Source organism: Gavialis gangeticus, unplaced genomic scaffold (genome assembly GCF_001723915.1).
Source record: "Gavialis gangeticus isolate Ggan-Ray unplaced genomic scaffold, GavGan_comp1, whole genome shotgun sequence".
Classification (NCBI taxonomy): domain Eukaryota; kingdom Metazoa; phylum Chordata; order Crocodylia; family Gavialidae; genus Gavialis; species Gavialis gangeticus.
Window position 1 is genome coordinate 118,553,589 of NW_017729025.1, and position 23,417 is coordinate 118,577,005.

A 23,417-nucleotide genomic window follows, 5' to 3' on the forward strand; every position below is an offset into this window, starting at 1 on the left:
AAACTAGTCAGAGGGGACCAGCAGGCATTGGGGGAGTCCCTGTTCCCCCGAGCACTACCAGGAGTGACTAGAAATAACAGTCACGAGCTGGCAGAGGGTAAATTCAGATTAGATATCAGGAGGTGCTACTTCACTGTCAGGGCGGCTAGGATCTGGAACCAACTTCCAAGTGAAATGGTGCTGGCTCCGACCCTGGGGGTCTTTAAGACAAGGCTTGACAATCACGTTGCTGGGGTCATTTGACCCTAGTACTCTTTCCTGCCATGGCAGGGGGTCGGACTTGATGATCTGCTCAGGTCCCTTCTGACCCTACAAACTATGAAACTGCTCAGCCACTCTGTATATGTAAGCCAGTCTTCCAGGTGCGATTGGAAGCTTCTCTTGTTCTAATATAAACAACTATTTGGGGTTCAGGTAATCACAATTAAAGCAATTTCTTCAATTTGATTTAATACTTGCCTGACTTGTGGGATCCCATCCTCATTTCCAGTTGTTACATTTGTCCCAGGGTTTTCATAAATAAATGATGCTAGCCACAAGTGTGGGAAAGAGTGCTCCCAGACTGGCAAGTGCAGAAAGAACGTATTGTAAACATAAAGCAAAGCTATGCATTAATTGACATTAGCAAATTCAGCAGAAAGCAACTTTAGATTTAGACATGAGATTCAACACATTCACGTATATCAAATTGATGCAAAGTTTGGTTTCATTTCACAATACTGTGACCCTCACTCAGTTGATGAGGGGACAACTCCTCCTATACAACTAAATGCACATTCAGACCAGGTCCACATGAGTGTGGACATTTGGCTCCCTGGGGACAACTAGCAGCGGGATACCTTGTGCCATGTGCGCTCTGGTGTGTGGCAAGTTACCGCAGGTGGGATAGGGGAGGCTAGGGCTAGCACTCACCTGGGGACCTCCTGGGGTTGCAGCAGCAGAAGTCCTACCACTTGGAGCTTGGCCGGCAGCCGCAGTGTGGCTCCGGCCAGCCAGGCTGTGGTTTTGAGTGGCACACACTGCCCCTGCATGCTCTGCTCCACTTCTTTTTTTGGGCGTTTTTTTTTACCCCTGGATATCTAGGGGTCAACCCCTCCCCTGCACTATTCCCTTGCAGCATGGAGAATAGCTAAATGTGCAGTACATGGTGCTGTAGATGTGTCTGCAGTGCCACATACCGCACGGCCACACTCATCTGGACGTGATCTCAGAGAGTACTGTTTATACCCACCATGGAGCTTGTGTATAATCAACAAGAGATCTGGGCTCCCTGCCATCTCTGCTCTCAAAGATAAAACATTTAAAAGAATTGAGGAACCTCCACTTCCTTCCTGTTAATGAAGAGCTAAAACTGATGAGGTACTATTTTGTCAAAAGGATATGTTCAGTGTATCAGAATTAAAGGTAATTTTTCTTCAACAGGTGCCACAATAATATATGTCACACCTACTATGTGACTGTTAAATATGCAGTGTTTGCCATTAAACACTGGTAATTTGGATTCCACATGATATATCAAACACCTGTTTTCCTGTTCCTCAGTGTTCAGCAGGAAGCAAATTTTCTCAGTTCTCAGTCGCATCAGCTCAACAGCCTTATGTTGAGAATGTGCCATCTTAGACTAATGTTTCATAAAATGCAATAAAAAAAATGTTACACCATAAAGTGTGTAACAATCTGTATGGAAATCAGAAGTCTAAATTGAAAAATGGGGAAAAAAGTCTCACTTGAGGTACAAAAAGCCTGTAAAGACAACTTGCAAATAAAAGAAATCAGGTGTCTGAAAACACATCATAGTGAGTCCCAAAAGGTAAAAGCGTTCTAAAATTTAGGTCAGCTTTCTTTATGCCCCCGCTGTTAAAGACTGACTAGCTCATAAAAGAGGTTTCCTGCAAATGAAAGTAGTTGCAAAATGGATAGTAATCTGAGCCTGGAGGAAAGGGAAGCAATATAAAAGCAAAATTGTTGTCTGATCAATTAAAATAAAGGGAAAGCATGTGAAAGCCATTCATCCCACACTTGTTATGTAACAGAAAGTTCAAGTTCTACAATAAGGAAACTAATATTTTAAAGTGATGAAACCCTGGCAGACAATACATTTGTCATGGAATATATGTGAGTTTCTCACAATTTGTAATATGACACATGTTAAAGGAATTTGCCCCGGGTTATAAATGCCTGGTCTGCCACAAAATGTCAGATCCATAACACAAGTTGCTTTTCCGCAATCCAAGAAAATTGTTTGGCTAACCCACAGGTGTCAAAAATATGGCCCACAGTAAAGGTGTGCAAAACGGGCTGTATTTGATTTGGATTTGGCCCGAATCGGAGACAGAGATTCAATTAATTGATTTGGATCACTGTTCCCCATTCAATTAATCCAAATCTGAAGTTTCAGTGCTGATTTGGAGAATCAATAATTTGGCCATAGACACAGCTTTCCAGTCGCTGAGCTGGGGGGACGTGGGGGAGAGGAGCCCTCGGCGCACTCCCCGGTGGACCCAGAAGTAGACCGGAAGTGCTTCTGGTCCATTTCTGGGTCTGCTGCCAAGCGTGCTGGGGAGCCCCCTGCGCTCCTGTGGGAGTCTGCATCCTCCCTAAACATTTAAAGCTGTGTCTATGTCCAAATTGCCAAATCTTTCCGAATCTCTCCAATTCGATTCAGAGAGATTAAAGGGTCTCCTGATTCGATTCCGATTTGGAGATTCCACCACCGAATCAGGCTGAATCGCTGCCAAATTGAATCAGTGACCGAAGCTTCGCACAGCCCTAGCCCACAGGCCACATCCAGTCTGAAGAGCCATATCACCGGGTCTTGAGGGCACTAGGAATATGGGGCTGGCCTACTTCCGAATTCTGAAGCACAGAGCTCTGTTGGGGATACATGTCAGTATTGTATGGGCAAGCGATAGCTACATTAATCCTTATGGCTCTTTGATGTTGCTGACTGAGCTACTGCAGGTGGGTCCTGATCTGGCTTGTGAGCCTCCTTGTGGTACAAAAGTGGCCCTTAGTGCCAAGAGAGTTTGACACCTAACCTGTACTAGAAAACTTCCAGTGCTGGAGATTACCACATGTTCTCTAGGTTTTCTGTTCCAGTTCCTAACTATCCCCAGAGTAATAAAAATCATCCTAACATCTAACCCTAATCTCCCTTGTGGCAATTTAAGTTTATTGCTACTTGTCCTTTCACTATGGATGCTGAGAACACTGTTTATATATCCATCGACTTTATAATATTTATTTCTGTATTTGAAGACTTCTCAAATCACTCCTCACCTAAAGAATCCCAGTTCTCCCAGCCTTTCCTCATATGTCCTGTTTTCTAGTTTTAAAAAGAAAAATGTTGCTTTTCTCTGGACTCTTTCCAATTTATATGTTGTCTTGAAGAGTAGTACCCAAATTTGGACACAGTACTTCAGGCAGGATTTCTGAAAAGCTAAATAATGTGGGAAAATCACTTTCTATTTGACACTCTGGTCAGTATGCTTTTTTTTGGTAACATGTTGATTCATATTCAGCACTCTAATCAAAAGGTTATTTGCTGCAGTATTGAAATCTAGCAGTTTATTCTCTATTTTGCATTTGTGCATTTGCTGTTTGCTTCCTAAGTGTAGTACTTTACACCTGCCCTCGTATAATCTTTTTCTTTCAGACCATTTTTCTTGATGCGCCAAAATATTTCTGAATTCTAATCTCATCCTTTGCAGCATCTGCTACCCCAGCTAACCCATTGGTAACCCATTGTGATCCACTAATTTAGTGAGTGTAAAGTAAACTTCATTTCACCCTCCAAATCATTACTAAAGATATTGAATATTTTGTTAATGACTTGGAGAGTAGCAGATGGGAGACAGATAAGAATTCATTCACTGTGATCAAATAGGAACATGAATCTGTTTGCTGTCAAACTGCTTTATTTTCCAGAAGTCATTTTCACTTTGACTTTCTCTCTCACTTAAAGAAAAATGTTTATAAAACCCTACTAACCTTGAAAAAAGTGTAAGAGTCAAGAGCAGAGCTGTGGTTATTAACTGGTTTTCTGCTGACATTGATTCAGTAAGCTTCTTGATTTGGCAAAAAAAAGATCTTGTCCTTCTGCATGCAACCAATATTTCCATTTCTTCAAAATGAAATCTGTTTAGATGATTTATATCTGAAAATCAATAGCTTGCCTCAGGAATATAATTTTTTAATGCCTTAAGCAGCTGACACTTTACAACTACTCAGAGAATCTCAATGTTATTGAGACCTGCCTATTTGGCTGAAAGGAATGGCATGCTTGGTGGAGGAAAAAAATCCTTAATCAAAATACAGTTTGTCATAATTTAAAAGTCCAAGCATTTGCCCTTGGATACAGTGGTGAGCTCTTTTGTTGATTGTTCTCTAAAGCTTATGAATATTTCATTGTGTCTTACCATAGCAGAAGATTAATGGTTTTTCTTTCAGGCCACAAACCAACTTTGAAGTTGTAACCATACTGCAAGATGTTATCATCATTACTGTTATGATTATTGTATCTATTTAAATACAGTAACTATCATTATTATTTTTATCTATTTAAATAGATTTTTACTAGGATCTTTCTAAATAAGGCTGCTTGCAGACTTTAAAAGAAAACGAAACAAAAAAACCCTGCGCTTTTTACCAGAAGAAGAGGTGCATTACTTTGATCTGGCTCTGCAGCATCTGCATAGTTTGGGCACTTCAGCGGGGCTTTTTGGCGCTTTTAGCTAAAGCTGATTCAAACAGCTGCTAAATAAAAGCACCAAAAAAGCCGCACTAAAACACACAATCTATACAGATGTCAGGCAAGCCAGATCTAATGAATGCACTGTCTCTTCTGGGCACCTATTAAGAAGGTGCCTTGAATATAGTTTAATAATAATCCTTATTTAGAAAAATGTGCTGAATTTAGCATTCTGATTAGTTTTGCAGAGAATCTCTCTCCTAATGATATTTAGGTTATACTTATAAGGTGAGGCTGCAGTCCTCTGTCATCTTGTCCTTGGCTGACATCCCAAACTGATCTACTATCTCCTCAAAGATAATGATTAGTAGACCCCCATGAATGATGTCCCTCCAGTGACTGATATTTATGGCCAAATTCTGGAAAGGGCAGGAACAGATATCTGTTTTACAGTTCCTATAATTGCATTTGAAGTTTGGTATTTGCATACTAGGGTGGCCATTATAAAGGACAGTCCAATTGTCCTCTGTCCTCTATTTATACAAAACCCAATGCCTTTATGTCCTCTATTTTTCTGTTGAAGAAAAAAACAGAGGACATAAAGGTGTTGGGTTTCATATCAATAGAGGACAGAGGACAGAGTAGCAGAATCCTGCAATGTTCTCTATGATGGCCACCCTATTGCATACAAAAAAGTATATTTAGCTATCTAGTAAGCTATTGGTATTTAGTTAGTGAATTGTGAATTCAAATACTGTCGCTTTACGTTGCTTTCAAAATCCAGACATAAATTAATTTGGAAGGGATATCAGAGGACTCGGGTTACATATGGCCAGTGAATTCCTTACCCTAGAGTTGTCTATCATAGTTAAATGTTATATAGGTGTTAGTAGTTGAAAGTGAATGGTGGACTCTGTGGCTTCCTGGCTGGGAAGGCTATGGAGCTTCAGTGAATCAGCAACCAAGTTCCTTCCATCTGGATAGCAGTCTTAGCACTTTCTTAATGATTAAGTAATTGAAGGACAAACCAGGACTAACAGGGACCTCAAGAAGTCATCTAGTCCAACAGTCTTTTCAAGGTAGGATCATCTCTGTCTCAAAAACATGATGTCTAACCCGCACTTCAAAACTTACAGTGATAGAGGTTTTACACTGTCTCCAGCTCATCTGTTACAGTGCTTAATCAGCATAAGTAGAACTATTTTTCCAAATATATAACCTAAGTCTCTTATTGTAATTTCAGTCTTATTTCTGGTCCTGGACCTCCATGGACACAGAACAACAAAGCGCTGTCCTCCTTTTAACCCCACTTCCTATATTTAAAGACTTAAAACACACCTCAATTTTCTCTTCCCTAGAGTAATCAATTACATTTCTTCCAAATTGTTCTCATATATCATCCTTTAATAATTATTTAGTTTTCTTCTGTAATCTTTCTGATTTGTTCACATCTGTCTTAAAGTATAGTGCTCAAAACATAGGAAGTTGCAGAGGCCAATGGTACAAGTTTTAACGAGGGATTAGATATATTTAGAGGGATTGAGACCTATTAAAAACAACACTTAGATACTGTCTTTAATGTGGACCCAGGAATTTTTGAGTCTTTTTAGAAGAAGAATGTTTTAAAAGGGGGAGCAGCTGGTGTGTTTGAATTGTTAGGTGTGAATGAGCTGAAGATGATTCAAATGTAGCAAACCTGCTCCAACTTTAACTTTGCTTCCCCTTTTGAAAGGACTCCAGCTGTTTGTATGTCCTTATGACAGGGCACTAATCTTGTTTCTAATACTTTTTAGCACCCATTACTTGCCACCGTAAGTGATAGGTTACTACTCTTGAAAGCCTTTTGGTCTGACCCAGTATGACAATTCTTACATATTTATGTTCTAATTGGATAAAATCCTTCAGTTGAAGTCTAATCAGATTCATAGATGTTTGGGTCCAACCCCCTGTCCTGGGCAGGAAAGAGCACTGGAGTCAGACGACCCCAGCCAGATGCTTGTCCAGTCTCCTCTTGAAGACCCCCAAGGTAGGGGAGAGCACCACCTCCCTTGGAAGCCCATTCCAGATTTTGGCAACCCTTACTGTGAAGAAATTCTTCCTGGATGAGAAGGGTAGAAGAATCGCTTCTGACTTTCATATAACTATGTTGTTATATATCGCAGTACGCTATTAGCCTTTTTTTCTGCAACAGTATGACACTGAGAAATACTAAACATATGGTCCAGTATAATGCTTAGTTAGCCATTACCCATTTTGTATTTGTGTATTTGATTATGTACTTGATGGTTTGATTGTTGTTTACTGCAATATTTTGCTCTTGACTTTGTTCAGCTTCCTTCTTTATATTTTCCAAATTTATCAAGGACATTTTGAATTATAATCCTTTCCTCTATAGTGCCTGAAGTCAATGTAGTAATAGTTGTTCATTTAAAGCTTTTATTAAAAACAGTACAATAAAATTAGCAATACAAATTACATGCAATGAAACAACATCTATACAATATACAATTCTTGCTAGAAACATACACTATGATTATATGTTCTACAAGTCTAGGCAAAATTAAAACAGAACATACTGTTTGATGAAATAAAAGAAAAAGTGAAAGAATATAGATGTTATTTAGCCATTCAAACCAGGGTTTATTTGGTACAAGGGAGGCTTCTAGAATGCACTTTTTGGGGTATCTGATAGGCATAAAATATCTAATTTTCATCCAGTAGAATTCTGAACTGAATGAAGGTGCTCACACTTTAGACATAGAAGTAGAAAGATGTTGAAATATAAAAGGTTACAGTGAAAGTGGTAGGGATCCTGCAAAATGCTGCCATTCTGCTTTATATTCCATGAGAAATGCCTACAGCAGAATCATGAATATTCACATGTGATTGGCTCTGGAACAGTTGATTTAAATCAATGAATCTAAGTCTGAAATATTTAACAGCAGTACTTTCCCAGCCTGTTCTTTGTCTATATATTATATACCATGAAATCTTCAGAGCTAATGCTAACGCATGGTTTTGATAAACAAGGTAGAGACATTGTGATGTGTTTGACGGAGTCTAAAGACTCCAAAATTATTAGAAAATTCTTTAAAATTATGGAGCAAAATACAGTATTGTTTATTAAGAAAACTCACTTCTTGGTGCAGCCAAGGAATTACCTGGATTTCTACAAATCTATAAAGATGTTTTTCAGACTGAACTGTATTATATGGTATTTTTTTCTTAAGTTATAAGAGATTCGTGTGATTATACATGTAAATCCCCTAGCACCAAGCTGGAAATGTTAGCCCAAAGAGCTCACTCTTCTGTGTGTTGTCCTCCCCTTAAGGGAAAAGATGGCTTTTCTGATACTTCCTTCAGAGAAAGGTAATTTTTTTAATTGCTTGAAATAATCCATAGTCATCTTGAAGTGGTGACAAAAGCTACATCACTTGGCTGCATCACTTGAGACATTTAGAGCTAGAAGCGATTAAAAATCTTGGGAAATGGTTAATAACACACAACAAACACTTTATAACAGTCCCACATTGACAGGAAGCTAGATAAAATGTGACTTACTGATCCTTCTTTTTTATTGGAATGAACAAAAAAAGGAAATTAATGCTTCCAGTTCTGTCAAAGTTGGGAAATGCCTTTTTTTTTTTTGCTTACAATTTCTTTAGAATTGGATGCAATTCCATACAGTTTTTGCTTACAACTTTGCCCTGCAGGGTCTGTCCCTGTTGTAGTGTTGGAGCTGCAGTTGTCGCTGCTACTGGGCCAGGCTGGAGATGAAGCAAACACATCTACCACCCCTGCTGCCTGCCCTCATCACTTGCTCCTCCACCAGTCCCCTCCACCTGCCTGGTACTATCTGCCCCCCATCCTGCCCCCACTACCTACCCCCTACACTACTTGGCCCCATTTTCTTAGAGAGTTGCCAACAGCCATTTTAATATTATCATATTACTTTGCAGTTTATTTTTCCAGTCATAGCTTGCATCCGCACTAGGAAGGTTAGCTGGCATAGGACCACCAGTAAAGTTTTCTGAGTGTAAACTAGGCCTTTGGGCTTGTCCATACTGCCTCCATGTCAAATTCAGGTGTGCTGCAAAAAATCACTCCCTGTATATTTGTTCCTGCTGTGTGTGTGCCAAATACTGAAAATGAGGCAGTTTAGCTGCAGTAGAGAAACATGGATCATTCATGCAGAACTCCCTGTCTGTCCTGTACTTATTGGTGCATGCTCAGGACCACATTGCCTTGTTTTGGGGATTTGGGGTTGAAGTGGATGGGGAATGGGACATGCTCCTTGACAGTACTCCTGCGCTTGGTTGAGGCAGTACAGTCGTACCCCAGGAATTACAATTGCCAGACTCCTCTACCTCTAGTCAAACAGGTCCCACTGCTAATGAAAGATTTGAAGACTGGCTTTAGGGACAGCAGATGTTTTTACTCCAATTAGCCCATTTAAAAAAAAAAAAGATGACAGTATAAAATGCAGATTCTTTAAAACTAATACTAAGAGTCACTTTTGGCTGTCAGTTGCTGAGGTATAAATAGAAACTAACCCCACTGATTTTGATCAGTAATATTTGTCTGCTTTTAAATCATAGATATTATTGTAAATGAATGACCGAAAACGCTGACCATTTGTCTTTCAAATTGTCAGAATAATTCACAATATTTTGGAGAAATGTTAGCAGTTTCAATGAGTACTCAATCAGTATTGTCTCTATATTCATTCTGGAAAATGTCATTTGCTTGCTTTTCTATTTGGATCAGTTGGCATGATCCAAATTACTTAAATTACTTAAACATGCAGATTTGTTTACCTGCTGTTTTATCCAACACATGGTTGGATAAGCACACTAAGTCATAAAACACATGGTTGTTCCTTCCACTGTATTATCTAGTGCTCTGTCTACTCTAGGGTTAGCTGGCATAGGACCTCCATGGGTGAGTGTCTTCTCTTTTGCTCCAAGTTAGCTTCACCTGGAAAAAGAGTTTTATCTGGTATATAACTTAAATGGTTTTTTTCTTCACTTAATGTCACTATTCTCTAGCACGTATTTTTTTCTTCATGATTATCTCTCATAATCTAATAGTAGGACTTTATTTCCACTCAGGAAATATTTAATCATACATTAGTGAATAATAAATATAATATTCTGCTGGTTCATGAATTGGGTTCCCTATGGGTGAACTGAATAAATAGAATGGTAGTTATGATTCTACCAAATATATATTACACATTTTTTAAAAAGATGATTAACTCTCACATATATTTTTTTAATTTGATGAGACTGAAGGGCCTCAGGGAAAAGAATATGACCGATTTTAGTGATAAACTTGTAAAATCTCTGCTAATAAGATTTTTTAGAAATCTATATTAAGTGGCTCACAACAATTCATCTGTCAGTCATTAAACATGCCTGATGGCTTTTGAAGCTTGCTACATTCACAAGAGAGCTTAAAACGCAATTATAGTAACAATTACCTGCAGATTTCTAAAAGGCCACTTTCTTATTTGAATACATTGAGACTTCCTTGAAAAAAGCCTTGTACAGAAGTGGATGGGAAAGAGCTACTGATCTTGGGAGATGAAGTATAAATACAAAGGCAGTTGGCTATCAAATTGATGCTAAATGAACTTTCAAATCACTTTGTATACAGATTTTTTTAGTAATTTAAGAGCATGATATTTTATAAGAGTAACTCAAACTAATAGGTGTATTATTCCCTGGCTGATGAATACACTGATTGTTTATTTTATACACAAATTACATAGTCATGGGACTGGTAGATGTATTCCAGCTTTTAATTTGCGTGACAGAAAGGAAAATTTGGGCTATTTTCCTTTCATTTCAAAGTGGCAGCGGAAGGAGAATTTTCTGTTGACTTTTTGTTTTCGTTTTGAAGCACAATAGCTCTTGGGAAGGACAACCTGACCTTTGCAATTTAAGAAAAAGTTAATTCTGAAGTGTTTTGTAAGTACATCTCTGTGCGTTAAATTCCCCATAATAGCTAAATATTAATGTTGAGCCATTATGGAAAAAATAACTCACAATTTTCACATATTTAAATGTATTTGTATTCAGAGCCACACTCCTTTTGTGTGTACTTTTTGTGAATATTCTGGTCAATGAAATTTCTAGCACTTCATAAAAAACCTAGAAGTGAACAATGCAGAATATGCATAGAACTGGAACTCTCAAATTTAGCTGCAAACATTGGTACTCTAAGAACTTTAAGACTTCACATTTTCCAGTCAGGATATAGAGCCGTACCATATGACTTAAGTGTGGTTCAACTGTGAATATTCAGTTCTCAAAGGAGTCCCTGTGATTGTGAACAACTACCTCTGCAGTCAATGTTGGCAGCTGTTTAGAACATTATTATTCTCCTCATCTTCTCATCTTATTACAGCAAAAACTGCCAGACTTGCAGGGTAGATTATTAATTGTCTTCCTGTTAGTGCTGTGTTATTAGCAGCTCTAAATCTGACTAGGTACTGTCAATTTCCAGCTTACTGTTAAGGGTAAGGCTCCCTGTGACCACCGTTAATGAGGTGGAAATAGCTGAGCCTAGGCTGGGCTCATCAAGGAATGGAGTATTAATAAAGTGTGAAAAGCTGAGAACAGGGTTCCTGTGCAAATTAGCAAGCACACCGAATCAGCTGAAACTCGTCCTTTAGTCTTGAGATCAAGGGGATCTGGCAAGTGGTTAGTGCCATTTGCACAGTTTGCTAGCTGCCCACCTTACCCATGGCATCTTAAGTGATTTATACCGTATGTAATAAGACGGGTTATACTGGACCTTTGTGGGAATTGTGGTTCTGAGTCCTTTTCAAAAGGGCACCTCCTAGTGCCAAACTGTGTTGAATGGGAGTTGCACCTCATTTTGCCAAGAATGTGTTTGATCAAAAGATCCACACTCAGGTGTAATGACTTATGGAGGCTTTGATCATTATCTTACATAGTCTTACTAGTACTTTGTCCTGCTTGTACGCATTTTCATCATTTCAGCATGCAGCTTTCCCTCATGTTGTACAACCACTGAATCTAACAGTGGTTAGACACCCATGCATGACATGACCAATTCACAGCACTTACACCCATGTGTGACATGACCAATATATGTCCAGCCTTTTTGCCACCATGTACGTGAAAACTGACAAACTCTGGCCTAGGGGCTGCCATAGAAGCTACCTCAATTTATTCCAGGCAGCATTTTTACTGAATTTGGCTTCTGGAACCATTTCCAGTTCTCGTTAGTGGATGGGATTCTTTCCATGGGTTTTAATGGCAGTTGGGTCAGATCCACAGTGTGTAATTCTCTCCCCTGTCCCCTAGAGTATTTTTGAGTAAAACTGTAACATAGTTTAGAGAATAACAACACAGGGCCAGATCTTCAGCTCTCGTAAACCAACACTGTTCCATTCAAGCCAATGGAGTTTTTCTGTTTTACGTGAGCGGTGGTGTATGGCCCAATATCTTTTTAATGAGCTATAAAGTTCTCTATAAATTAATTCATGTGAAAAACAGATCCATTTTAACTGTATTTCACTGCAGCTCCGAAGTCCCATATAATGACAATTCAGACCACATAATTCATACTGCAAATGTTCCCTTGCACATTTATTTTGTGTTACCTCTTGAGATGGCTTTAATGCATACTGCAGTGGTACATAATTTATATATTCCTCTGTGCCACTGGTGTCTATTAAGGCTGCTTTCTAATATTTTCACTATAGCACAGACTCTCCTATACTTATTCAAACGCAGATTCAGGAGAAAATAGCTCTCTTGTGGCAGCCTTGTTTCTTAATAAATAGCAAATAATAAAGATTTATATCATTCATAAACATCTTTTGGAATTTATTGTATAGTAAAGATTTTCTCATTTCAGTTTTAGTTCACTTGGTGGCAATGTGAAAATTGATGAATGTCATGAATTTATTTCATGTTGTAAGTTGACTACTAAGCTTCACAATTACAGTATCCATATTTTTTCTGCCTCTAAATTCTCATGCAACAGAATCACTGAATCTGGTCAACAATAACATCTCAAGCAACAAAATAGATCCCCACTTCTATGTAAAATTAAAATGCTTTTGTAGGTACCATATGTTATTTCTTTTATTGATTAATTAAAATAAAATTTCCAGATTCTGATTACATTTACACAACTGTGATTCGGGAGTAATTCTGCAGGTAGCAGAGGTTCTGGATTTGTGTAGATGTAGATAAGATCAGAATGTGGCCCACATGATTTTATTAGAGTTGCCATGTTACTGTGTAGTGTAGAACAGTGAACTCATTTAGGATATAACATCATATATATGCAAAAAGAATAGGCAATAAATGCATTACATTATTTTATTGCAAGCAATAATAAAACACAAAAGACAGAAAAGGCAGGAAAAAAAGGCATGTTTAGGCTGAATACCAGGAAATAACTTACCAACAGAGAGTTTTATTAGTCTACAGGATAGACTCTAAAGGGAATTGTCAAGGCAGTGACCCTAATATGTTCTGCCAACTTTCCATCTCTAACGTGCATTACAAAATCAAAAGTGCAGATATTAACTGCTTTCAAGAGGGACAAAATTTAGAAGCCTCATCTAAGCATCAGTAGAAAAATATCACAGCAATACGGAATGGTTTAACAAACCAGGCCTATGCATGAAGGGCCTGAAAAAGACTCAGTTGATTTCACTGGTTTTTGGATCATTCTTTAAAGGCTTATTCAGGGGGCAGCTTCTGAAGAGAGTGCTGTATTCCCCCCTTTCTACAAGGTCAAGTTACAGTCTAAGCCCTGTTTCTTCCAACTTTATGCACAAGTAAGAAACATTTAATTTGTGATATACAAGATTTGACACTGTAAGTCCAGTGCTTTAAGGTCTGCAATTAAGAGCTAAGCTTTGGCGGAAAGAAAAAAGGTGTGACTGAACATTTGGGGTCAGATTCTGCTCTCACACCTATGTAAAGCTCCAGGTGGCTATGGGCTTATTTTGGAATAGAGTTCATTTGTTTTGTTGCAGGACTTGGTGGCTCATTCCAGCAGTTTATACATCTACACTATTTGAGTGACTTTAATAAATGTGGGTCACCTAATTGTGCTCCCAGTTAAATGAGCATGAATCAGGAGTCTCTGTTCAAAGTCTAGGTATTTTTACCAGTGTGAAAATAATCCAAAGGCAGAGGAGAGCTGCACCTTATGTAGACTAACTGACCGTGTCTACATGAGCAGTGGACTGCGTAGTTGTTACTACACGGTCATTTAGTACATGGTTATGTAGTGTCCCCGCACAGCTTTTTTTCTGATACAACTGTGCAGTAGTTCATTTCTACTGTGTAGTAGTGTCACATCATAGTTAGTGCCCTCCAATGCTATTGTACAGTAGCAACGAGTAGTTTGTTTGCACTTCGCAGTAGCATCTCATGTAGGTGTGGTCACTGAGTCAGAGCTACAGAAGCGTTTGTGAGCACAGTAGTTAATAATGTCTGACAAAGTGAGCTGTTGCTCAAAAAAGCTTATGCATTTATGATTCAGGTAGTATAGAAGATGCAATTCTCCACTGCCTCTTGCCTGACTTCTAACACCAGTAACTACTTTATCAGTGTAAAAATAGGGTAAGGGGGGAGATCAGTCAGGTTAAAAATTTTTGCCTTTGTCTTGGAGTTAGTAAACATGGTTCTGTTTTGGAATAGAACTTGACTTTGTAAGTATTCTCACCGAATATTTTGGAATGAAAATGTGTTTTAAAAAATAAAAAAAATGTTTTCCATTTCTACCTAAGAGAACTTTTACAATATTTGCAATCTCTTGTGCCTGATGAAGGGTGCCTGTGCTTGAAAGCTTGCAAATAAAGAAATTATTTTTGCAAATATCTAGTTGGTCTAATAAAGGCTATCACCTCTGCATGCATTTTGATTCCTTTTGCCTCTAGACGTATATGGCTACAACCTGGATACCTGAAAAATGTTTGCTTTTTTCATTTTTTGATTATCGACAGTTTGGGAATTGTAAGTTTTCCATTGAAAAAATGAAAATGTTGAAAGAAATATCACTTTGTTTGGGAAAAAGTCTCCTTAACATGCATTCATTCTCTAAAAAATGTCAACCATTTTTAATTTCTGGCTGCAACTATTTATTCAAACGAGGAGCATGATTAATTATAAATGTGTCCCCTTCTCACACTTCAGAAAACCTGGCAGCTTCTCTGGTTTCCATATATGCTTAATTTATCAAAACACAATCATATCCCCCAAAGAATACCAGCATAACATAAGATAAAAATAATATTTTTGTAGGCTGAGAGTGTGAAAAAAATCAGCACTGCAACACTTCCATTATCTATTTTTTCTCTCTTCTGGTTAGTGGTTTAAAAAAACATGCAGGACAAATTTTCTCCTGTGCAGTATTCTGGGAACGGGTCTATGCACTGCTGAAGTCTCACTCATGTCCTCAAAACACTGTGCCCTCAAGGGAATTTCAGGGATACAGAACTTCACACACATCCATCACAGCTATAAATCAAAGTGTCATTATCCAGACTATTTAAATATGCTTCAGCATGCTGTCTGAGGAAGTCTGCACAAAGCTGGAACCTTTTTTGCAAGTTAGTATTCTAATTTCTTAGTCTGTGAAAAATGTTTAGTATTTTCGGTGTATATCAATCAAAGCATTTTTCATGATCTGAATCATGTTGCGGCTTTCATAGAACATGCAGGTTTATGATTCCCAGCTGACATTTGTTTTACTGTTCTGTATAGGAAATGAGATGAAAGAAATCAGAGTGAATTTACCAGCTGAAACAACAGGTGCAGACATTAGAGAAGTTACATTTTGCTTAGATGGGAAATGTGGCTGTTTTACAGGGACCACTCACTGTATCAGGAAAAAGAAAAGATTTTTAACTATTAAGATTGCAGCATTCCACCATTTAACTGTGACTGATAACAAAAAATATTTATTGAAGTCCACATTTTAAAATATAAATACGTATGAAAATAAAAAAGAGATTTTAGTTTTAATTGGAACTAATTAGTGTTCATGTTTCCATAAATACCTCTGCTGAGGAAGGTAAATCTTGACCAGCAACACACTTGTTTCTCAGTCAACATAGGTTGGACCCAACTGAGCACTGCAGCTCCTAATTTACAGCTGCCTCGTGGAATTTACAGGATCCATGTTAACATCCCTGTATAGTATTTGGGGAAAGTTAGGATACATCTAGATGCCACTGTCAAGGTCAGCCTACCCACCTACTTCCACTCACACATGCCAAACCCATAAATGAGGCACAAAAGTTTCTCTGGAGGTGCCCTCTGCTGTCACTCTTGAATGCTCTCTCTTTCTCTAATGAATACTGGCAAGTCTTAGGCAAGACCTAGGAACTGAGTTAATGGTAGTGTTAAAACTGAGATAGATCTAGCCTGCCCAGATTGGGAAGTTTACTTCCATATTGGAAACTTTAAGCACCAACAGAGTTTAAGTACTTCCAGGGTTGAACGGAAGCTGAGTAGTTTTGAAGTTCTAAATACATAGGGTACATAGTGGGCACATTTACACTTTCATGAATGTACTTTAAGTAGTACACATTAAATTTAGTACTTCCTTTGTAAGGTACTAGAAAAAGGCACATTAGCCTATTCTGTGTGGATTAGCGAAAGGACATGGTTTTTTTGTGACGCTTTAATGCACATTAAAATAGGCCAATGAGCAATGAAGTGTATGTGTACATGTACTCAGTTAGTACTTAAGTCTTTTGGAGCTTTAATCCTAAACATGTCCCAAATAAAGATTATAAACATAAAAAAGTAGTTGTTTTTAAACCTGTACACATTCCCCCTGAAAGATTTCACTTGTAACTTATTTTTTCTGAGACTTCCATATCTTTGTTATTTTCAGATGTCCCTTATTTTAGGCCCATAATATATCCCCCTGGCTTTTTTAACATACTTTATTATTTCTGTATTTGACTGTTGCACATTCCAGTGCATGTTGGAAGTGCTAAATCATGAAACTGATGTCAGAGAAAGTGTATTTTATGGAAGAAATTAAATCTACATTTCATTCATAATCACATTTTTGAGACAGAAGAGATGATTTTGGATGTTTTTCCCCACTTAGACCTTTTATAATCCTAGAGCCTTTTCCTCATAAGGGGAAGCCATTTTCAAGACATAATATTCTTAATCTTTACTAATAAATCTTTCAACAAAAAAAACAAAACCATATCCAGTTTCCTTAAGTTTGTAATGAAATATATAGAGAACAACATCATCCCCTCCTGGAGGGAGAATATTATGTAGTGACATTTTTAAAACCTGTGGAGAATCTGTAGTAATTGTTGCTTTCTCATGTCCTCGCATACAATTACTTTTCAGTATATATTTTTTGGCGCTAACTAGTGGTACAAATGTCATAGCTGCTTCCCACCTGATGGCTAGCAGATGTGTATTACTTATAATTAAGAGTACAGACAACATTTTCAAACAGGGATGTGATTTTTAAGTTAATGTTCCTCCTTCATTGCTTTTTTTCCCCCCAGATGCTACACAACAAACATGTGATGGTTCGTGTAGGAGGAGGATGGGAGACTTTTGCAGGATATTTGCTGAAACATGACCCATGCCGAATGCTGCAAATCTCTCGGGTTGATGGGAAAACTTCTCCAATCCAAAGCAAGTCTCCAACCATCAAGGACATGAGTCCAGATAATTACCTGGTTGTCTCTGCTCATTACAAGACCAAGAAAGAGATTAAGTGAAATTAGGTTCTCATGAGATTGGGACTATGTATAAGTAGGTCCAAATTATCTTCTCAAGTGTAGTAAAATTAGTTCATGCTTTGAAAGGACTTCCGAAAATTTAACACAGGCTGAAAATGACAACCTGTTTTGAAGACTGTAGAACTATTTATTTCTAGTACTGTACCTTTTTAGCAAATTACCCTTCATAGGCAAATTACTACAATCAGATAAGAAATAAACATATATTTTAGCCATATTATTACTCTTTAATATGTGAATGTATACTTAGAATGACTTAAAGGATGTGCTTCATGTTAAAGGCAGAAAATTTGCAGTATATTTTGTATGTAAAACCTATGACATTGAGTCCTTGGCCATTTGTTAGATCAGTTAGAAAAGTTATATGCAGGTGTGTTCAGGTGGATAAAAATTACTTGCTAAATCAAGCAAGTTGGAAACTAAAATAAAACTGGACTATGTTTAAGGTTCCAGGATGCCTCTAACCTATGAAAGAAATATAAAAATAGTGTGTTAAAATGGCTAAATTAAAAAATATGGTGTCCTCTTGAAAGCTAGCTTGAAAAAGTTTACACTAAGTGCCAGGGTCTCACTAGGTACTTATGTGGGCATCTAGTGATGGGAGGATGTCAAGAGCCATTCAACAGTACAGGTTTTGCTCCTTCCTCTATCAGACAATAAAAATGGCTCATTGGAGGGTTGTCAGCTATCACACAAAGAAGGGTGCAGCGACAGGCACACAGCCTGTAACCACCTTGGAGCTCCAGGAGACATACCTCCTCCCTCAGTCAGAATGATTCCTCATGCTTCTCTCGTGGTGACTTATCTCTGTATTGCCCCTTATTCTTTAACCACATGGTACAGTCTAGCTCTGTTTGTATTCAGTTGTTGGGGATACAATGAAATATGCATTGTCCATTCTTAGGAGTAATTCAAATTCTTGTAAATCGTTCACACAGCTCTAAAATTTACTTTGGGATTCTTGGGTTGGGTTTATTATTTTGCTACTTTTCTTTGTTTATATTTGGTGCCTTCTGTGCCTTGTAACTTCCTAGAAAAATCATTTTATAGGGATATTTGAATGACTACATACATTTGAGAAGAACTCAGCTGTTTCATTAGCAATAAAATAGAAACTTTTTGTAAAAAACAATACCCACAAATTGTTTGAAAGTCTCATTCTTTTGTTTACACTCCATGTGCCCTGTAATCATGCATACTCAAAACACAGGCTCAAAGCACACAGTGGAAAACAGGAGCAAACACTGATAGATCAGGCAACATAGAAATGGTATAGGTTAGGAGTGTGAGAAGCTTCAGTCGCCGATTCAATTTGGAGAAGATCTGTCCTGATTTAGAGACTGAATCCCCAAACCTGAACTGAACTGGGAGACAAAAAAACCCCTCCAAATCAATTTGGAAAAGATTTGGAAAAAGATTTGGAGATTCAGAAGTGATCTCTCCCTGAGTCCCCTTCCAATCTCAGTGCTCTGGGGAGGAGCATAGAAACATCACATAAGCCTCTGTCTGCAGCCTTTCTGTCCCTTTTGTGAGCTGTTTCTGCCTGAGCATTGGGAAAGCCCCCTGTTACAGGCTACCATCCCTGCTGGTTTCATCCCACTGTGCCTTAACACACACACAAAATCACACGTCACAAGTTTTCTTTTCAGAAGCTTGAGGTGCAGTTTCCCAGAAACCCTATCTCCTTGAAACTTGGCAGGCTTCATGGCCTTATCAGGGGCTACCATGCCTGCTGTTTTCACCCCGCTGCGCCTTAACACACACACACACACCATGAGTTTTGCTTGTCAGCGCCTTGAGGTGCAGTTTCCCAGAAACCTCTGCACCTATCTCCTTGAAACTTGGCAGGCCTTGTGCCCTCAGAGGGAGCTACCATTCCTGCTGTTTTCATCCAACTCTACCAAAAAATGACAAAGCTATAGGTATTTCAGTGATTCCCCATGATAGTCTATGGCTGAATCTCCGAACCTCTCCAAATCAGCACCGAATCTTCTGAAGCCGTTTCGGCCGAGTCAATTCAGGACAGTTATCCGAATCTCTGAATCGAATCACTGTTGTCCAAATTGACTGAATCTGAATCAAATACTTCCCTATTTGCACAGGCCTAGTATGGGTTCAGCTGAGGGTCCCTTGTATAATACTTCTTTGTTATTGGGAGGAGAGATGAAGGAGTTGAATTTAGTTTCTTAAAACCATGTTTTAAGCAACAATCAAGTTGTTTTCAGATTAAATTTGACAACTGAAATTCCTAGATACGGTTCTGACTTCATTCCCACTAAATCAAAGGCACTACCAGTACTAGGCAGGATCAAACCCTTGTGCACATAACAAATGAAGTTCTGGCCCCTCATTAAAATAAATGGTAATTTTACTTGCGTCTTCAATGCAGCAAGCATCACCCCTGTGTCCTTACTAAGTACAGAGAGCACACATTTTAAAATGAAAAATTGTACACAGTATTGCATCTGAATCTTGTTCTAAAGAAATTTTCTATTGACAGTAAATCCTAGGCACTAAGGTAATTTCCTTTGATAGGCAGTAAGATAATTTCCCTCTGGAGGGGCCCAAAACAAGAAGAGCAAAAGAACTGCACGTCTTATTGAGTGATAGGTGTTCAGTCCTTCCCAAAAGCAGGCTATTAGTGATACTAGTATAAAAATTCTGTGCAGCTGGAAAGACATTTTCTTAGTGGCACAGCAAAAGACCTATTTTAAATTGAGTCAAAAATGGGGAGGGACAAGCCTTTCAAAATGAAGTTTATGTCAACATTTTATTGTAAAATAAGGAAAAATGTCATTCTTCTAAAGTCTAGACAGTAAATTGAAATGGTTTAATCCAGTGGTTCTTTCTCAACCTTTTGCACTTTATGTCCCACCAACCATTTTGTCAGAAAACCCTGATCCCACCATGATAAAAACAAAACCCCACAAAATTGCACTGTTCAAGATATTTGTTGATTCATCTATTTGAAGTGCAAACAACTGTTTTTTTTCAATTGGACAATGAGTTCCCACCTACACGACCTTCGAGTCCCACCAATGGGACATGTCCTACTGGTAGTTAGTTGCGAACCTAAACTTCAAATTGCGTATTGAAAATGTTTTCTTGCAAAATGGCAAAATTTCTGGGAAACGGTTAGTTTTTGTAGCAGGCAGTAATAATAAGACGAAAAAATTGTCCTAGGTTTGTTCCTTTTCATTTAATAATGTACATTTAATGGTTGCTGCAACAAATCACCCTGACAGAGTAGAAGATTGAACCTCAACCAAGGAAGTGCAGCATGGGATATCTTCTGAATTTTTAGGGTCCACTTATGCTTGGTTGCCAGAACAGCCATCTCTGACTATGGGTTAGACCACCCTTTAGGCAGCTCTGACTTACACTCCACAAGTTGGCTGTCATGGAGTGACTGGGCTCTTGAAAGAGAGCTGAACCACTTTTCATAGGTGTCTGATACCAAAGACAGGACTAAGTGGTTACTTAGGGATTTGATGAACAATGGCAAAGTGAGTGACCTCCCTTAACATACCTGAAATGGGTGTGATTGGCTGAGAGAGGATTTAAACAGGGTGTTCAGGCATGCAAAGCAAAGTTAACTGTATAAGTACTGGATCAGTATCCAGAAAACAATATGCAGGTCAGACAAATTAGGACTAGAGACTGAAATCATTATAAAGACCCTGAAAAGAATAGAACTGCTGAAGGGGTGTTCCTTTTTATGTCTGTCATTTCATGGGGTGGAACAGAGATCCCCAAAGGACCCAGTATTTCAAAAGACAGTGTCAGGTTTGCTAGATGTGTTAAGATTGAGCTAGCAGGCTAGCTTCTTTGCGGAAGGCCATCTGAAAGAACATGAGGAAAAGAGAAAGGAAGTAAAAACTAATTGTAGTGTAATTGTAGCCTAACGTTTCAGTCCAGGAAAACATTAAGAAACAAAACTCCTATAGGTGGGATATGAAAGAAATATCCATTTAAAATCCTAGTGTAAGTCACAGCAAGCAATCAACACATGAGATGACTGGGATTCTTGACAAGTCTTTATTAGTCAGTTCTTTATTTCATGTCAACATAACATTACCTGGTCAGAAAATTACAGCATTATTTGAAAACCCCAGAAGACGGAATTTGGTGTTTTAGCTAAATGGTTACTCTGGAACAGACTCCCCCCAAAGGTGGTGCAAGCACCTACTCTGGGCACTTTCAAGAAACATTTGGATGTTTATCTTGCTGGGATCATTTGACCCCAGCTGACTTCCTGCCCCTTGGGCAGGGACCTAGACCCAATGATCTGGCGAGGTCCCTTCTAGCCCAAATGTCTATGAAATCTACGAAGGCCATGCATTACTAGCTATTACCATTCATGCATCTGGCTAGGGCACATCCTGCCCTTGCAGAACAGCCTATACAGCCTACTAGGGATTTGCCTCTCCTTACATTTCTTATAAACTCGGAGAATGTCTATTGAGGGTAATTACCAGGGTGAGATCAGCACACTCAAGTTGACAGAGCTTAGAGTTATGTTCACTCTTTTATATTGTGACTTTAGTAGCTCACAAAATGCTTTACCAAGGTCATTATATTCTCCCCACTGCAGAGATGGGGAAATGAAGTGCAGGAGTGGAGTGTAGTGCTCAGGGTCATTCAGTGGGCAGCGGCAGAGTTGGGAATAAAACCTAAGCCTCCAGAGTTACAGTCTGATGCTCTGCTAGACTATGTTGCTTTCCCACAGGAACATGCATGCTGCAGCCAGTCAGATCTTGCTTGATGCACTCTTTTTCTCCTTCTCTTTCCCTCAGTAGACCAAAAAGAAGGCTGTGGAGAGTTGAGTTTTGATTTCAGAACCAGATGGAGGTAGAATGGAGGTGTGAGATCACATGGATGTACTGGGGGGGTGAGTTAAGCAGCCAGCCCAACTACTGACATCATCTCTTCTTGGTCAGGCTTGATGTTTTCCTGCATCCGGATCTGACATAGTATAAGCTCATACCTGCCCAGAAACTCAGAGTTCCCAGTACAGCGCACACAGCTCCTGAGTAATAATTTTTCCAGAGTTGTCTTAAATTCTTGAGTGGCTCAGGTTCTGCCGGATCTTTTCTATCTGGCATCTTCTTCCAAGAACTCCATCCAGTGACTCCATCTACCTGCTGTGCCCAGCACTGCTGTTCCCTCTCTAGATCTTGACAAAGGAAGAGAAATGCCCTTCTCTCAAAGATGGTACTTCCTGCTTTTAAATTACATGCTTGAGCAATGTCTGGTAACCCCTGCAGTTTCAGTTTGCCCTTCACTTTCTCCAACTAAAGACCTTTAGGAGCATGACACTTCATATTTAATCTCCAAACGTGTAATGTATGTAAATGGCCACAGGAATGTAGTCTGTAATTCATCCTCGTAAGTAGTGCATCATTTTAGCCTATGATAAAACTTCCCCAAGTCTAAATTCCAAGCTATAATTTTTAACAAGTAGCAGTCTCTACCGTTTTGGATGAAAGATTCAAGAGCAACTAGGTGTACTGAAGTTGCATTACTGGGTTTTCATCATTTTTATAAATGAAAGCTACTGTATTTCCTAATATTCTGTGGACTGTTAAAACTAAAATACATTTCCTGACACCACCAGTGTCCCCTGGAGTACATATAAAAGTGCCTTTAGTGTAAAAATGCTCTTTTCCTGTGTCTCTAGGCTACAAGCTCTCTAAACTTTTAGATTAACCCCTTTGGAAACAACAGGGCAGGAGAGAGAAACATGGACTTCTCAAACTACTGTTGGTACTCAAGACTTACAGGTCTTTAAGTCCTGGCACACAGTTTGGTTGCACCCTTCCATGAATCCAAGATTTCAGTGTTTCAGGCTAGCAGACTCTTTCCTGCTTTCTGTCTCTCCAGCCAGTCCTTTTTTGAACATGGCAATAAGTTCAGCCCTAGTCCTCAGAAAATGTTGCTTTT

General features: G+C 38.7%; 1 protein-coding gene across 6 annotated transcripts in view; it reads left to right on the forward strand.

Moving 5' to 3' along the window:
• The window catches only part of GAS2 (growth arrest specific 2), a 226,703-nt gene extending 208,108 nt beyond the window's left edge, over positions 1–18,595 (forward strand). For all 6 annotated transcript variants that reach the window (XM_019519480.1, XM_019519478.1, XM_019519475.1 and 3 more), the window contains one exon: positions 17,235–18,595. In XM_019519480.1, the coding sequence (XP_019375025.1) occupies positions 17,235–17,453 (219 nt within the window). In that variant the 3' untranslated portion in view covers positions 17,454–18,595. The remainder of the gene's footprint in view (positions 1–17,234) is intronic.
• The last annotated feature ends 4,822 nt before the right edge of the window (positions 18,596–23,417 follow it).